The 17,377-nt window shown below is 47.8% G+C and overlaps 1 protein-coding gene across 4 annotated transcripts in view; it reads right to left on the minus strand.

The window, feature by feature from the left end:
* agbl1 (AGBL carboxypeptidase 1) overlaps positions 1-17,377 on the minus strand; it is a 268,365-nt gene that overhangs the window by 112,217 nt on the left and 138,771 nt on the right. For 3 of the 4 annotated variants that reach the window (XM_085968576.1, XM_085968575.1, XM_085968577.1), the window contains one exon: positions 16,284-16,464. In XM_085968576.1, coding sequence (XP_085824702.1) covers positions 16,284-16,464 — 181 coding nt within the window. Of the gene's footprint in view, positions 1-10,675; positions 10,867-16,283; positions 16,465-17,377 lie in introns of those variants that run through there. The other variant, XM_085968578.1, reaches the window with a different exon arrangement.

Here is a 17,377-nt window from a genome sequence, read left to right on the forward strand (position 1 = left end):
TGCTGAATGAAGCTCAATGGTTGAGTGATGAAAATCGAGGGTGCGGAAGAAATGGAGGAGCACAGAAAAGGTGTCTCAGAGGGTTGTAGGGCTGGAGGAGGTGACAGCGGTAGGTAGGGGTGAGGCCATGGAGGAATTTGAAAACAAGGATGAGAACTTTAAAATCCAGGAGCCAATGTAGGTCAGCAAGCACAGGGGTGACGGGCAGCAGAGTTTTAGATGAGCTTGTGGCGTACCAATCACAGAACGGACACAATCTGCTTTCCGGTCCGTAGACTATAAATCAGGCGTCATGCCTTTAAGAAGGATCACACCTTTAAGAAACTCGATCTGCAACATAGTTAAGCCCAGAGCGGGGGAGGAGCAGTCGAAGCTGTGCACTGATGAAAGAGAGTTGTACTTTGTGTAGTCTCTGACTCCATTTTGTGTTCAGCATGCAGCCTCAACAATTAAACCTTTTCTGTTGAACCTCTCCAAGTTCAGTATTTCTTGCTAGGAGTACGTAGACTCCTACATTGGTGACCCCGACGCTCAGGACGACTCCTAAGCGTAACCATGGCTGACACAAACGCAGTTTCTGTGAAGCTGCCGGAGTTCTGGGAGAACCTGGCCACCGCCTGGTTCCTTCAAGCCGAATCGCAATTCCGACTCCGCGGCATCACCGCCGACGCAACGATGTACGACTACCTCCTCGCCTCCCTGGGCAGCTCCACAATCACGAAAGTCTGGACAACACTACAAAACCCTCCGGAGGAAGGCAAGTACGCACATCTCAAGGCCGCGCTCATTAAAAAATTCACAGCCTCCCAATTCGTGCGCAACTGCCACCTCCTCAACCTCCCGGGCCTCGGTGACTCCACGCCGTCAGACTTGCTCTCACACATGCTTGCTCTGACCGACGAGAAACCGCCCGGCTCCCTCTTCCGCACGCTCTTTATCCGCCAACTACCTCCCAGCATCCGCCCGGCGATTGTGGCGTCCAGCCTCACGGACCTCGAGGCCCTGGCCGATGAAGCCGATAAGCTCCTGTAGGCCAGCTCCAACCACGCCGTCACCCCCGACCTGGCCTCCGCAGCGTCGGCGCGCTCTCCACCCTCTATCGCGCGGCCACACAACTCGGCCACGAGGCCCCCCAGGCCCCCACGTCCCCCAAGCCCTCCGACCCAGGGCTACTGCTACTTCCATACCCGGTTCGGCGCACGGGCACGCCGCTGCAGCCATCCCTGAACGTTTCCAACCGCCCCCACACCGGCCTACACGATGGCCATGGGGCAAGCAGGCGCGCTGCTGTACGTTACGGACAGCGCCTCCGGACGCCGTTTCCTATGCAACACGGGCGCGCAGCATCATCCCCGCGTCCGCCCTCAAGATCCAGCGAGGCGGCTGCGGCCCTGCGCTGGCTGCCACCAATGGCACCGACATCCGGACGTACGGCACCCGCACCGTCACCATCGACCTCGCAGGCCGCCGCTACCACTGGGAGTTTATCACCGCCAAGGTGCTCTCCCCGCTCCTCGGTGCGGATTTCCTGTGCACCCACGGCCTGTTGGTCGACAGGCCTCGGCGCCGCCTCGTGGACATGAACACCATGTCACCTGTCCCGGGCGCCATGGCCCCCCCCCAACCCGCCGAAATGGCAGTGCCGCGCCCGCTCAACGGACGACTACTCAGCACTCCTGGCTGAGTTCCCAGCCCTCACCAACCCGACCTTCTCCGCGAAGGTTGCTAAGCACGGGGTAGAACACTTCATCCCCACCACAGGCCCACCGGTGTATGCCCACGCCCGCAGGCTGGACCTGGCCAAGCTGGAGATCGTGCGGGCCGAGTTCGCCACAATGGAACAGCTCGGCATCATCCACCGCTCCAACAGCCCCTGGGCCTCCCCACTCCACATCGTCACCAAACCCGACGGGGGATGGCACCCCTGCGGGGACTACTGGTGCCTAAACAACGCCACCACGCCGGATCGGTACCCCATACCGCACATTCAAGACTTCTCGGCTAGACTGGCCGGCCGCTCAGTCTTCTCCAAAGTCGACCTGGTGCGCGGTTACCATCAGGTGCCAGTCCACCCCACGGACGTTCCCAAGACAGCCATAATCACCCTTTTTGGGCTATTCGAGTTCCTCCAAATGCCCTTCGGCCTCAAAAACGCGGCCCAGGCCTTCCAGCGGCTCATGGACTCGGTCCTCCGGGACCTGAAGTTCCTCTTTGTCTACCTGGATGACATCTTGGTAGCTAGTTCCTCCAAGCAGGAACACATCGAGCACCTCCACACCCTGTTCCAGTGGCTCAGTGAGCATGGGCTCATCATCAGCCCAGCCAAGTGCCAATTCGGCCTCAGCAGGATCGAATTCCTCGGCCACCACATCACGCAGGACGGAGCCATTCCCCTGCCCGCCAAGGTGCAAGCCGTCCAGGATTTCCCCCGGCCTACCACCATCAAAGGCCTCCAGGAGTTCTTGGGGATGATCAACTTTTACAACTGCTTCATTGAATTTTAACTCCTCTGTATGCATGTTTTTTTAAAACAGTTTCCCCGCCTGGATTGACAGGCTTGACTCCCTGTCAGGCAGGGAATGCTTCAGAAGAGGGCGCAGCCCAGGAGCAGCAAGGTTTCCTGCTGTTCGGGTTATAGATCACAGGGAGGGTGGGTGGTGGGTGGGTACAGCGTGGGTAGGAAGGTCGGAGGGTGATCTCGGGGGGGGGGTCAGATAGTGATCAGGGGCAGAGATGGGGGGAGTGGGTCGGTGATCGCGGGAGGGGGTCTGATCGCCTGGGGGGGGTGGAATCCAATCGCAGGGGGGGCGATCTGATTGCGTGGAGTGGGAAACAGGTTTGCTTGGGAGGCCTCCTGGGCCACAAGCGGTGCTGGAAAAGCACTTACCTGCTGGATCCAGCAGTACTCACCTCCCTTTAGCTGCCGAGTTTCCCAAGGCTCTGGAAACCCGGCAGGCCAGCGTTAAACCTGAAACAGAGATAAAATCTGAGGCACGCAGCCTCATTAAAATATTTAAATGAGCAACCGGCCTCCTGGGAGCGGATTGGTTGCCTACCTATCGTCCTGCCTCTGTTAAAACCGGAAGTGGGCGGGTTCGAGACAGGTTGGGTTTGTGTTTGAGATTTTTAAAATTTTAACATCCCACCCGACCCAAACCCATCCTTCTTTGAAGGTTAAAATTACCCCCAATTCTTCCCAATATTTAACTGGAGGAAATTGCTGCTCATCCAATACTCAATGTCAGACAAGCAGCGTGACAAATCACAGGCAGTAGAGGGGTTGAGAGAGGTGGTGGGAAGGTGGCACCCAGGTCAGGTACAGCGGAGGTTAGTTGCAGAGTAATGCTCCCTTTGTATTTCCCCATCAAACATTCCCAGGTCAGCTACAGCATGGGTTTAATGCAGAGTAAAGTGCTCTGTATATGGTTCTATCAAGCACTCCCAGATCAGAGATTGAGAGCCACCTTAGGTCCCAGAGCCTGACACTGACAATCAGCTGCCTCACTCCTGCTCTGTTCCTGCCTCTGGGGAAACAATTAGCTAAAGCACCTGACTGATAGCCATGCACAAAATAAAGTCCATTATATAAGGGGAAGCATGTTGGTGAGAAGAATTAAGTTGACAGTACCAATTTGGATACCTGTGCAATAAATGTGTTGGTAACAGTTTACGCTATGTGCAAAGTCGTTTCTTAGAGTTGTAAAGAAATTATTCATGGGTGTAGGCTTCATGTGGTACAGCAATTATTCATGGAGTATGGGACTTGTGGGCTACACAAATCATGGAACATTAGAACATAAGAAATAGGAGCAGGAGTAGGCCTTTCAGCCCTTCGAATCTGCTCCATCATTCAATAAGATCATGGCTGATCTTCTACCTCAACTCTACCTTTCCACACTATCCCCATATCCCTTGATTCCCTTAATATCCAAAAATCTATCGATCTCTGACTTGAATTTACTCAATGACTGAGCATGCGATAGAGAATTCCAAAGATTCACAACCCTCTGAGTGAAGAAATTTTTCCTCATCTCAGTCCTAAATCAGTAACATTTTTGCTGATCACTTAGTTCTGGTTAACCCTTTCTATTAGTCCATTAGTGCTTTCCACCAATCTGTTAGTACTTCCTACCAGTTTGTTAGTGCTCCTTATTCAGAGAGTGTGACCTCCAGGTCTAGACTCTCCAGCCAGGGGAAACATCCTCTCAGCATTGACACTGTCAAGCCCTGTAGGGGTTCAAGAATTATTTGAGGCGTGTAAGCTTCATCAGGTTAAAGGAACTATTCATGGATTATGGGAATCGCGAAACACAAGATTCTTAAGGTACAGTAATAATTCATTGAGTTGACAGCTTCAAATGTCAAATCAAAGCTCCCAGCTGATTGAGATATGGGGGGAGAAATTCGGTATCGCCCTGTTTGGGGCGCAATTATTTGCTGGGCACAAAGTTTAGCGCCTGGCGCTAATTGTCGCCTCCAACTGCAAACTTGGCTTCTATCACCCCTGCAGATGATTGGAGCACTAAATTAAGTGCTACACACCTCTCTTAAGGTGCTAACGCTGAGGAGCAAGGCTCTACCTCAGAGCGCTGGCGAAGCTCATGTGATGTCAGTCAGCAATGGAACACAGACACACTGGCGCCGGCCAGTTCTTAAAGGCGAGGGTCGATCTTGCTCTCCAGCCACACCCTGCTCATTGCAGTCTTGAATCTCGGCCTGGAGAGACCTGTACATCAAATCTGCTGAAAAGGACAATGGAGATGCCCAGGGAAAGAGCTCAGAGTGCAGCCCCCACAGTCTCTTCTAAATCGATGCATGGAAGGTCAAATCAAAATGAACCTGTAAAGTGCTGCTCAGTACCTAAAACTCTTTCACACAGCGTTGAATCTCTCCAGAAGTCTCTCTCTCTCTCTCTCTCAGAATGCGTGGTGCAAAAATATCACCGAAAAAAAAGTCAGGAAGCGGTCGCCTTTAAATAGCGCTCCCCTAGTCCCTTCCCAACAGCAAAACGCTCCCCTCAATCTGTCATTGCTAGCGGCAGGCGGTAAGGCAGGGGGCGTCACTCAATATCCGGTCTGGGGCGCTACCGGGGCGTTGCACGCTCGACTGACTTCGCGATCTGCGGGCGCAGGAGATCGTGGCGGTAGTGTTTAGCACCGTCGCAAAATGTCCGGTCAATTTCGCGAACAGCGCAAACATCGCCGCGCCCGGGCGCTAGTTGCTTTGCACCCCATTAGCGCCCTCTTAGGGCACTAACGGGAGGCGCAAAGCAACTGAATTTTTCCCCATGTTCCCTTAACCACTAGCTTCACTAAACTGCATTTCCACTACAGATTCAGGATGCTGCAAGTCTTTACACAAGTCTCCATCCAGTCTGACCTCATTACCTCTCCCACCATTGACAGATCGCTTCTGTCATCTCTACTTCTCCTGCCATCTATTCCATCAGCATGGGTGCCCTTGAAACTCTCTCATCTTTATCCTCAGAATCCCACCACGATCAGCCCCAACACCAGCAGCACCAGGCACACCAGCAGCACCAACAACAACACCAACCTTCTCTGCAATCAACTGATGCTGCACAGGACACAGGGCATCAGCACCCAACCACATTGCTGCCCGGGAGGCCAGGGATGGCCTCACCATGGCTAGATTTACTTCACTTGACGCTGTACACCCTGGCTGCCACATGATACACCAGGTTGGGACCACCCCACACCAACACCATAAAGCATCCCTACAATGCCCAAGCCATTCCTTTCACACATCACCATTGCAGGGTACCGTTATGTCTCACCTTTCACTGCAACTCACTAAGCCACTTCCAAAGGTGCACGCAAATCTGTCCAAGAACACAAAGTGTTGAAAATAAAGGTTTCAATGTTTGACACTGCATTAACAGAAACTTTACATGAACATTGGCTAAAACACCCAAGTGCCTACCCTTGTGTGTTGTTAGTTGGTATGATTGGACTAGGATGAGGGTGAGTGTGAGGGGTGGCTAGTGAGATGGGGATGTGATAATGTAGATAGAGAGGGTTGGGTGGAGGTGCAAGGTGTGAGTAAGGATGTGCAGGAGTAGGGTAGGGAAAGCAGAGTGATGGGGATGTGATGAGTGGCACAGGAGGACGAGGTTGAGTGTGGCTTTGCAGTAATGTTTCATGATCTACTGAGATCATTGAAACATTTGCGGCACTGCACCCAGGTCCTCCTGACCATATCCCTGCTTCTGCCCTCCTGTGCAATGTGCAACCAGGCTGTGTTGAGCTCCTGGGAAGGCCTCTACCGTCCATGGGAAGGGAAGACGACCTCCCTGCGTGCTGTGACTTCCTCCATAAGCATAAGGAGGGACTCATGGGTGATCCTGGGTGCAGCCCTGTGCCTTTCTGCAGTCATTGTCAGTGTTTGCAGCACCTCAATGCCCTAGAAGACTGACAGCGCAAATGTCAAAATAAAGTTGACCATGGTCCCTTTAAGGAAACCGGCTGATGACGCGTCATCCAATGATGTCACCAGACCCACTTTCTCTAATTGGCCAGGAAACGCGCTGGGCGGGCTTAACAAGCCCAATCAGGGGAAATTCATTTCAGACAGCGGGCTGGAGCCAGCAGTGGGGTCAGGACCTGCTACCGACGTCACCCGCCACAGACCCACTGAGGTTTGTAAAATCACAGCCAGCGAGATGATCAGTGGGATATGGGTTTTAAAGGGTACTGGATTCATGAGATACAGGAATTATTCATAGAGTGCAGAATTTGTGGGATATGAGATTCATGGTGCACGGGATTTGTGGGACACAGAATTCACAGGTATGGGATTATGGAATACAGGAATTAATCATGGCGTGCAAGATTCATACAGTGTTGCATTTATTCACGGTGTGCAGGATTCGTAGGGTGCACAAATTGTTCATGGGGTGCAGCATTCCTCGGGTACCACATTCAAGGAGTGCCAGATTCAATCAATGCAGGATTCCTGGGGTACAAAATTATTCTGGTCGTCGTACGTGTCTTCACACTGTTCCCTTTGGGGAACTGTATGAAGTGGTGGAAGGATTTCTGGCCGCGTTAACGCTCCTTCCGTGACCGTAACCATCTACATACCAGCCATTAGGGTGGTTAGTCCTATGGCGGGAGGGTTTTACGGGCTCCCACAACCCATACAGGGGGGGGGGGGGGGCACCCACACCCACGGACGCAAGTATCCCGCTGGATGTCAACCCAGAATTTAGAGCCGGAGCTCCGACTCCACTTGCCGGAACTGTCTGGAGTGGGGTTCGAAACCCTACACCTTCTGGCCCAGCGGCGGGGATGCTACCGCTACGTCAAAGGCCCAGTCCATTATTCTGGTGATACATTAATTATTTATGGGGCACCACATTCATAGGGTGCAAGAATTATTGAAGGGGTACAGGATTCAAGGGGTACAGGAATTATGTATTTGTTACAGGATTCGTGCATTAGTGATAGGTTACAGGATTCAAGGAGGTGAGGGATTCATGCGATACTTGAGGTGCAGGAAGCATTCATGTAGTACAGGAATCATTCATGAAATACATGATTCAGACGGTACAGTAATTGTTCAAGAGGTACATGAATTATTCATAGATAACAGGGTCCGGGGATATGGAATTATCAAAAGCGTATGGCACCAACATTTACTAAATATCAGGTTATACATTTGAACTGACAGCATGAAAACCAAAACCCTTGCTAAATACTGACATTAATTAATTGGACTCATGCAGAGGCACTAGCTCCAGCTAAATCAGAGCTGCACTTTGTGGAGATCTTAATTACGGAAAAGTGAACCTGCCCTTCTGCCTCAGATTTCCAGTATTTTTCTTTCTACCTCAGTGAAACCTTAAGTTGGTGTCACTGTTTGGATCGCTCATGTTGGTTCAGCTTTACAAAGGTTTACAAAGCTGAGTTTTTCCAAAGATATGTACAGCAGACATACAGAATGGATTCCTTATAGAGGACCCCACAGTACAACCTGAAAGATCAAACCTTCCTCGCAAACAGTGGACAACCATCAACTGCCTCAGAACCGGTCATGGTAGATGCTGTCACCTTGTCCATAGATGGAAGATGAAAGCATCCCCATCATGCGACTGTGGAGCTCCTAATCAGACCCTGGAGCACATCACTGAGCACTGCCCTCAGAGGAAATTCGCAGGCAGCCTACAAGATATCCGCCCTGTTACACTGGAAACTTTGGCCTGGATATCTAACTTAGATATTGACATTCAATTTGCTTTGCTACCACCATACAAAAGAAGAAGAATTGTAAAGTAGACGCTAGTGCCCTGTTATTACTCTGTTCAGTGCCCAAACTACCCCAATTTATTGGGCACTCCTAACAGGAAAAACGGCACAGAGACATTGTGCCCATACAGTGCTGCTCCAATGATTCCTCTGGACTACACCTCAATGAGAATGGCATGCAATTTGGGGTCAGGTGATATCATCAATGCATGTGACCAGCTTTCCTATGTTGTTCCGAGCTGTTGTCAGGCACAGGCTGCCCCTATGAGAGTTGGTGGTAAGGAAGGCTGTGTCTGAGAGGCTGCAAAGGCCAGGCAGCAATCAGTGCAGCAAACATAATTCTGCACTTGGAAGCAATTTGGGCTCGCATTAAAATACATTTCTTGTTGTAAAAGAGTGCGACTACTGTGGTCAGTTTATTGTTGTGGGTGCTGAGGACTATTTGAAGCCCACTATCTCCGTCTGCACAATGTGGGGCCGCACTGGGGGTACCCTTATTTCAAGCTTATGTGGAGGAAGAGGAGGAGGATGAATGGGAATCTCTTCTGGAGAACAACATCATGGGAGGAGGAGGGCACCTACTTCCCATTACTGTGCTGTCCCGACAGAAAATACACGGTGCTAACTGTGGAGCAGCATCATTGGAGGATGGGGTTCAGCAAGGACGTAGTGTAGGAGTTATACAACCTGCTTCAGAAAGACTTGGAGTCACACTGTAGGGCTGGCATGGCACTGCTAGTCTCATTGAAGGTGGCCATGGCTTTGAATCTTCAAAGCAATGGCTCCACGCGTGATATAGCTAACACTAGCTGGTCGACAGTGCATTGGTGCATTCACTAAATGTTTACCAAAGCTAGCCAATATATCACCTCTTTCATGGAAACCAGGAATCAGTAAGTCCAAGCACTTGCCTTATTCCATATTGCTAACTTCTCCAAGCCCATGGAGTGATTGATAACATGCATGTTGGCCTTCATGCTCCTCTGTGGAGGAGTGCTCCTTATATGAATGCCTAGCTTGTGTGTGCCCAACGGCATAAGATCATGCGGGTAAATATGAAATTGCCTCACGGCGCACATGATGCCTTCATTTTGAGCAGTCAATTTTCCCCCGCCATTGTTTTTGGATGACCGGCAAATTGAAGGGTCAGTTTCTGGGGGAACCAAGGAAACCTGCAGTTGCTGAGGCTCATGATGACCCCTCTGCAGCATCTTCAAACTGCAACCAAGAACAAGTACAATGACGCCTGTGAGAGCCATTCTTCAAACACATGAAAGGTATGCTGAAACGCTACTTATGATGCCTGGCTAGATCAGCGGGCATCTTGTTATATCAATCTGCCCAAAGTGTTCAGGATCATTAGCTTGTGCTGCATTCTGTACAACTTGACAACTGACAGAGGCATAGACCCAGAGGAGCGCAGCAAGAGTCCTCAGAAGAGGAAGTGGAGGTGTGGAATCAGAAGAGAACGAGGGGCTACCATCAGAAGTCCCGTTATATACTACGAGAGCCAGTTGGCAAACATGAATAACTGAAACAGTCTCCTGAAAGAAGCTCACCAATTACCACAAACACCATGTTCTTTTCCAACACATGAATTTCTACAGCAGTAACCACAACACCCAGAAGAAAACATCCCTGTCCTAGCAACAAAATACCTCTGCCCAGCACAGTACTTACAGTGCATGAACAAATGAAAGCTCCTAACACAAAAAGTCATGAGTCCTATTCTTAGATGTCCCACATCCACAGAAATGTCTCTGAACTCCTGTCCACTCCTAAAGCGTTTTCCCTTCCTGCTTGCTGTGCTCTAGCAATCTCAACCATGACAGTGGAATGGAACTTCCCTCCGGCCTTCCACCTCCTCAGGCTGCTTTGCCACCAAATCAGGAGCCTGTTTCTTCCACGCGTGATGCCCGTCGTCTTTTTCCTTAAAATTAAAGTGACAGCTTCTCGACAACCCTAACAAAGTTCAATCTAGCAGACACAGTTTGGTCACCTTCAGTAATCTGGCCGGTCTCGTTCAGGAAGCAGTAATGAAAAAAAAACACACAATCTTCCAGCCACTGTGACACTGAGCCTTTAGGTTGCTGCAGCCCCTGGAGTTTGTTCATCAAAAGGGCAAGCATCCATTCGCAGGCATGCACTTTGATATTACGTAAACAGACAACGGAAAGAAATGTCGGCACTGTCTGCTACTTCTGGGCATAGCTCGCTTCTGGTGCAGGAGATCAGGTGCATTCAGGAGAGGAATATCAGAGCTAAACGTAAGGCCCTACATTAGCACATGGTGTTGCAGTCAAGAACCCCTGGTATTACATTAAAAGGCATTTTTTTTGTTTTCAATTTAAGGGGAGATTTTCCGCTTGGACACTTACGGAAAATTGTACACGGGAAGCCCGCAATTTTCTGACCACTGAAGCCAACGTCCATAAAATCACGGGCTGGGATGTGTAATTTCTCAATTCATGCTCCCTGTATGTGTTGGGAGTGTCAGAGTGGAAGAGCAGCATCAGAGGCCGAAGAGTCGATCCCAGGTGCTCCCGGTTGTGGTTGGCATGAGGCCCAGAAGACTGTCGCTTCTCTGGTTGGAATGTAACTGAGGAATTAAAAGACTCGCATTTTTACAACACCTTATCACATATCTCTGAAATACTCCGAAAGGCATTCGATAAAGTGCCACATAAAAGGCTGTTACACAAGATAAGGGCTCGTGGTATTGGAGGTAATGTATTAGCATGGATAGAGGATTGGTTAATGGACAGAAAGCAGAGAGTTGGTATAAACTGGTCATTTTCAGATTGGCAGACTGTAACTAGTGGGGTGCAAGGATCAATGCTTGGGCCTCAGCTATTTACAATCTATATTAATGACTTAGATGAAGGGACCGAGTGTAATGTATCCAAGTTTGCTGATGATACAAAGCTAGGTGGGAAAGTAAGCTGTGAGGAAGCCACAAAGAGCCTGCAAAGGGATATAGACAGGCTAAGTGAGTGGGCAATAAGGTGGCTGATGGAGTATAATGTGGGGAAATGTGAGGTTATTCACTTTGGTAGGAAGAACAGAAAAACAGAATTTTTTTAAATGGTGAGAAACGATTAAATGTTGGTGTTCAGAGAGATTTAGGTGCCCTCGTACAGGAAACACAGAGAGTTAGCTTGCAGGTACAGCAAGTAATTAGGAAGGCAAATGGCACATTGGCCTTTATTACTAGGGGGTTAGAATACAAGAGAAAGGAAGTTTTTCTACAATTGTACAGGGCTTTGGTGAGACCACACCTGGAGTACTGGGCACAGTTTTGGTCTCCTTATCTAAGGAAAGATACACTTGCCTTAGAGGCGGTGCAATGAAGGTTCACTAGACTAATCCCTGGGATGAGAGGGTTGTCCTATGATGAGAGATTGAGTAGATTAGGCTTATACTCTTTGTCAATTTAGAAGAATGAGAGATCTCATTAAAACATATAAGATTCTGAGGGGGGTTGACAGGCTAGATGCTGAGAGATTGTTTTCCATGGCTGGAGAGTCCAGAACGAGGGGTCATAGTCTCAGGATAAGGGGTCGGCCTTTTAAGACTGAGACGAGGAGGAACTTCTTCACTCAGAGGGTTGTGAATCTTTGGAATTCTCTACCCCAGAGGGCTGTTGGTGCTCAGTCGTTGAGTATATTCAAGGCTGAGATCGATGGATTGTTGGACTCTAGGAGAATCAAGAGATATGGAGATTGGGCGGGAAAGTGGAGTTGAGGTCATAGATCAGCCACGATCTTATTGAATGGCGGAGCAGGCTTATGGGGCTGTATGGCCTACTGCTGCTCCTAAATCTAATGTTCTTATCTTCTTATTCCAAAGCACTACGTACATAACAACAACTTGCATTTATATAGTGCCTTTAACATAGTAAAACATTCACAGGAGCGTTATCAAACAAAATCTGACACCGAGCCACATAAGGAGAAATTAGGGCAGGTGATCAAAAGCTTGGTCAAAGAGGTAGGTTTTAAGGAGCATCTTAAAGGAGGAGAGCGAGGTAGCGAGGCGGAGAGGTTAAGGAAGGGAATTCCGGAGCTTAGGGCCTAGACAACCGAAGGCACGGCTGCCACTGGTGGAGCAATGAAAATTGAAGATGCACAAGAGGCCAGAATTGGAGGAGCGCAGAGATCTCGGAGGCTTGTAGGGCTGGAGGACGGTGAGGCCATGGAGGGATCTGAAAACAAGGATGAGAATTTTAAAACAGTGACTGCTGCAGTTCGGGCAAAAAGGGAGTCCCACCCAGCCTCATTTAGAGGGTGACCGAGAAGATTGGGGAAAATAAGGAGAAAGAATTAGCAGAATTAGAAATTATAATGGGATGAATAAGATTCTGCGATTCAAAAAATAGTCACAAATGTTGACATATAACAGAGAAGGGCTTTATTATTACGAGTTCAGAACTATCGGGGAAGTTACTGAATTAATTACTGGGTTATTACATCTGCCTTTGAAGTAACAACAATGCAGGATCACTGGGAGCCAGAGCAGTGACTGCTGTGGGCACCTTCAAATTTGTAACTAGAAGATAAAGAAAGTAAATTAATTGGATTTGCATTTAAAGAAGGAAGAATTTCTTAATGGTCTGTGAAAAGCAATCAACATTTTCTTTGCCTGAAACCTGATTTGCCCACTCTCTACAATTAAAGGCAAATAAATAGTCACAGGTTGCTGCCTCCGATGAGATAGACGCATCTGCATTAGTAATTTATAATAAAGCCTGAAATCATTTCTAAATTAACTGTGGTACAATAAAATGGGTCCTTTGGCCTCACGATCACGTTGGGAATCTAATTTCAATTTCTACAATTCACCTTGAAACAATTCTACATCAACACCTACACGAACTACGCTGAACACCAATTAATGAAATCAATATAATTCACGATTTGATTAGACTCTGGCTAAACAGTCCAGCTCGGCTCTCCATCCACTCTTAATTACTGACGGGTATGTTGGACTAGTCGAATGTTGCCACGGCAATGCTTCACGATGCAGCTATACTGACAAGCAGAAACCGAGAAATATCTAATATTCCAACTCGATCAAACTTTCACAAGTGACGGTAGCACGGTAACCAGAATTCTTAAAGAGTTTTAATTCCAGTTTCCAAGGGCGTTCGTGCTTTTCAATTGCAGAACTTCTTCACTGAGAATTCTGGAGTCAGACACAATGTTGTTTTTATGTTACACCCTCATCTTATTTAAGTCCAGTACAGTCCATTTCTAAAGTGTACAGATTGAGGCTGTAACAATCTGTGGTTCAAAGTAGCACTGACAAGGTAAATACGTTACAAACCTCATTGACACTGAAAGGTACAGGGTTCCTTTCACATCCTTCTGAAATCCCAAAGTGCTTCACAGCCAATGAAGTATTTTGAAGTGCACTCACTGCTGTTATGTAGGCAAATGTGTCAGCCAACAGCAATGAGATCAGTTAGTCTGTTTCTGTGGTGTTTGTTGAGGGAGGAATATTAGCAATATTTGTAATTTACTTACCTATCAAACTTACTTAAGACGCAAGTCACTTTGTTCTCTGTTCCTAAAATCGCTGATTGTCAGATTTTTAGGCTGGGGTGATGGAACAGGAAGGATGTCGGTGAGGTTAGCCCCCAGCGAGCACACTGTGTGGGAAGGCCGGAGACAGAATTCGATGGGGCACTTTAAGTTACTGTTCTTAAGGAGGCAGCAACAGGTGTCACAAAGGGCCCTTGGAGAATGCCAAGTGAGGCAGAGAGAGTAGCTGTGAGCTTGTTCGTGGGGGAATTCAAGCCTGGGACAGTGAAAGGAGAGAATGAGATTGAGGGGTAGTAATAGGTTGGGGGAGGGATGGGTGATAGCACAAAGGTGGCAGGGCTGGGTGAGGAGAAGGAGAGGAGAGAAGGGCCCAAGTGGGGCTGAAAAGGGGAGAAGATGTAATGGACTCAGGTCTGGAGTGGTAGGCAAAATGTGGAGGCAAATAGACATAAAAGGAATTCCAAGTTACGCAGGCATGGCAGAGGTTAGGTGAGACATGGTTGTAAACTGAGAGCAGGGAGGAGACAATATGAAATAGTCCAAAGTTAAAGTCTAGGGCCAGAAGGCCATGTTGGGATGAAGTCCACTTGTGGATAATGTGGAGTCAGCATGGAGCAGCCACTGACCAATGACCAAGTTTCGAGTCAGTAGTGGAGAGGGGGTAGATCCAGGAGTTGCTGAAGGAGGAGAATAACAGCCGAGGAGCCCTGGAATGTATTTGGAAAAGTCTGTATTCTAAAGGAAGCTTTCAGCTTTTGTCAAAATAGTGAAAAAGTAATCCACTTGAATCACTGGTCAGGAAAATTCGACAAGTGAATAATTTCAAAACTTTGTGTAAACAGCCAAATTGACATGCAGTCCAAAGGCAGGGGTTGTGAGGCAGCTGCTAAACCTGAGGTGTGAAGGGCACATGGACCTTATCAATTGTTATCATATACAAAGGAACCATGAACCACATAGTTCTCTCGAAAAAGAGCCCAAGAAGCCTATCCATTCCCCACGTTGGGAGCAATCTGCCTTCAACTATTTTATTTTAATATACAAACATCACATTTAATCATTTGTAGAACAATACAAGTTCAGCTGAAGTTCAGTTCCAGGGATGAAAGGACAGTATTGCTAGCCCACTGCGCCACTGAAATGGGACCTTATGTTTCCTGTGAGATGGAAAGCCCTTGGTTATTCCCCATCACAAACATTTGGCAGCTTCTGAATATGATTAACTATCTGGAGTGCAACATGTGAACAATGTGTGAACGTGGATATTTTTAATGGTGAGAACAGTGTTGCACAATCACTCACTAATTACAGAAACTCAGCCCAGGGCTTTTCAAAGGGCACTCTCGATCAATCACAGTAACAAATTCCTGAGGGCTTCAGCATTCATTATTAAAATTCTCTCATATTTCTCCAGTCTTTCCTTTTTTTTGTAGTTTAACAGAGGTAAAACATTCACCTGTTCATCAACTTACTTAACTTTCATCAATATTCTGCTTATGACAGAAACCATTGTTCAACTGGCTGTAAAATTCCAGTGTACATTAGGACTAATTGATGCTCAGCTACTTTCTTCTCTAGAAGTCCCAAGCGTCTGAGATGAGAGACAGCCTATTAATGTGTCATTCTTAAACCAAGCATAGCTCAGTGTGTTTAACCAGAGTCATGATCACTGACACATTCACTCCTATAATTTCCCCAATCCTGAAAGCTGTTTACTTCTCAACAGATTTGACCATGTCATACGGAATCATGATTCTTTTTGCAGTTTCTGCTCTTTTCTCAGTTGGTATTGGGTTACTCAGCCAGCACACGTGTTTCATAGTTTAGAACACACGAGATAAAGGGGAAGGATAAGTGTGAGACTGTATCCCATGTGTGTGACAGGTTCGGGTTGATGTGGCAACTATAGGAGCGTGTTATAGTCTTGGATAGATGAGAGGCTTTTCAGATTTCTATCTTGACGAGAAAGTTGTAAACACTAGATCAGAGCTCGGGGTCTAGTGAGAGGGTGGTATAGTGAATGTTTTAGTGAGGGAGTTGTAGACAGTGCCTGTTATATCAGGGCTTGGCGTACAGTGAATGATTTGAGCGAGGTAGCTGTACATACTGACATAAGAAAACTACTAGGCACTTGGTCTAAGCGTTAAACAAAGCTTTAATCAACTGTTTTACAACATGGAGATCTAGTTGTGTCCTTCACTAGTTCCTGTTAAGAATGTCCTGCGCAAGCTTGGCCCATGCCCGAGTATTTATACTCTCCCTGGACAGCGCCACCCGTAGGCCGCTCAGTATTATTTCATAAGTCTTTCTTTCATGAATGACTGATTCATGTCACACACTGAGCTTGGGTTACAGGAGTGAACGTTCTGGGTTTTTTATTTAAATAGTAAAAAAGAGCTTAAAAGAGCTTAACAGAAGCTGCATCTCACTGAAGGCACAATAATAACGTCTATCTCCCACTGCTTCTACTCACCAGCCATTGATGACACCATCAGGGTTCAGCATAGGAATGATTTTGAAGATGTAGGTATCCCGTAGGCTGCGAGCAATGGGGTCATTACTCACGAGAAATTCCAGTGTCCCCTTCATGACCCAACTTGCGTTGCTCTCCCCAGGATGCACTCGGGCCGTCAGCACCACATATTGGCGATTCCCTGTGAGGTACAGCGGGGTAACTGATCAGCATTTCTTTTAATCTCTGGTTCGGTTTATCATTTCACATCAAAAACTCTTTTGCTGGGAGATTGTGGGTACAAAACAATATATCTCATTTGCCTCTTGGGACATTTACGGGAGTGGCTTTCTTTACCGGCACTGCACACTGCAGGGGGGATTTTCAACTTGCTGTTCGGGCGTAAACCTGGTGTTACAGATCAGCCAAGAGCGACGGAAATGAAAACCGAGTGGTTTCTGTAACAGGCAGCCGATCTCCAATGTTCAACCACAAGTTGAAAACTCAACCCAAGGAGTGTACATAAAGTTAACAAAACCGTAAATTCCTACTCAATCGGCAGTGTCTCGAGCACTTTCTCTAGGAATAATTACCTTAGCCTAGTAAACATTTTGGGCTTTTCTCGAGATCATATGTTGACTCATGCCAGTAGGGGGTGCAAGATGGAATGGGCGATCTGCCCGCGTACTCCCCAACTAGAATGTTACACCCCTGTTCAAAAAAGGGGAGATGGATAAACCCGGTCACTACAGGCCAGTCAGCCTAACGTCAGTGGTGGAGGACCTTCTAGAGACCATAACCTGGGACAACAACATGGGTTAATAAATGACAGCCAGCACGCATTTGTTATAGGCAAATTGTGTCTGACAAACTTGATTCAATTCTTCGATGTAATAATAGAGTTGATGACGGTAATGCAGGGATGTTGTGTATATGGACTTTCAAAAGGCATTTGATAAAGTGCCACATAATAGACTTGTTAGCAAAATTGAAGCCTATGGGATTAAAGGGGCAGCGGCAGCGTGGATACAAGATTGGCTAAGAGACAGAAAGCAGAGAGTAGTGGTAAACGGTTGTTTGTTTAGAGGGGAAGTAAGCATACAGTGGTGTGCCCC

This window comes from Somniosus microcephalus, chromosome 27 (genome assembly GCF_052327205.1).
Source record: "Somniosus microcephalus isolate GS21.2 chromosome 27, FLI_Smic_1.0, whole genome shotgun sequence".
In the NCBI taxonomy this organism is placed as follows: domain Eukaryota; kingdom Metazoa; phylum Chordata; class Chondrichthyes; order Squaliformes; family Somniosidae; genus Somniosus; species Somniosus microcephalus.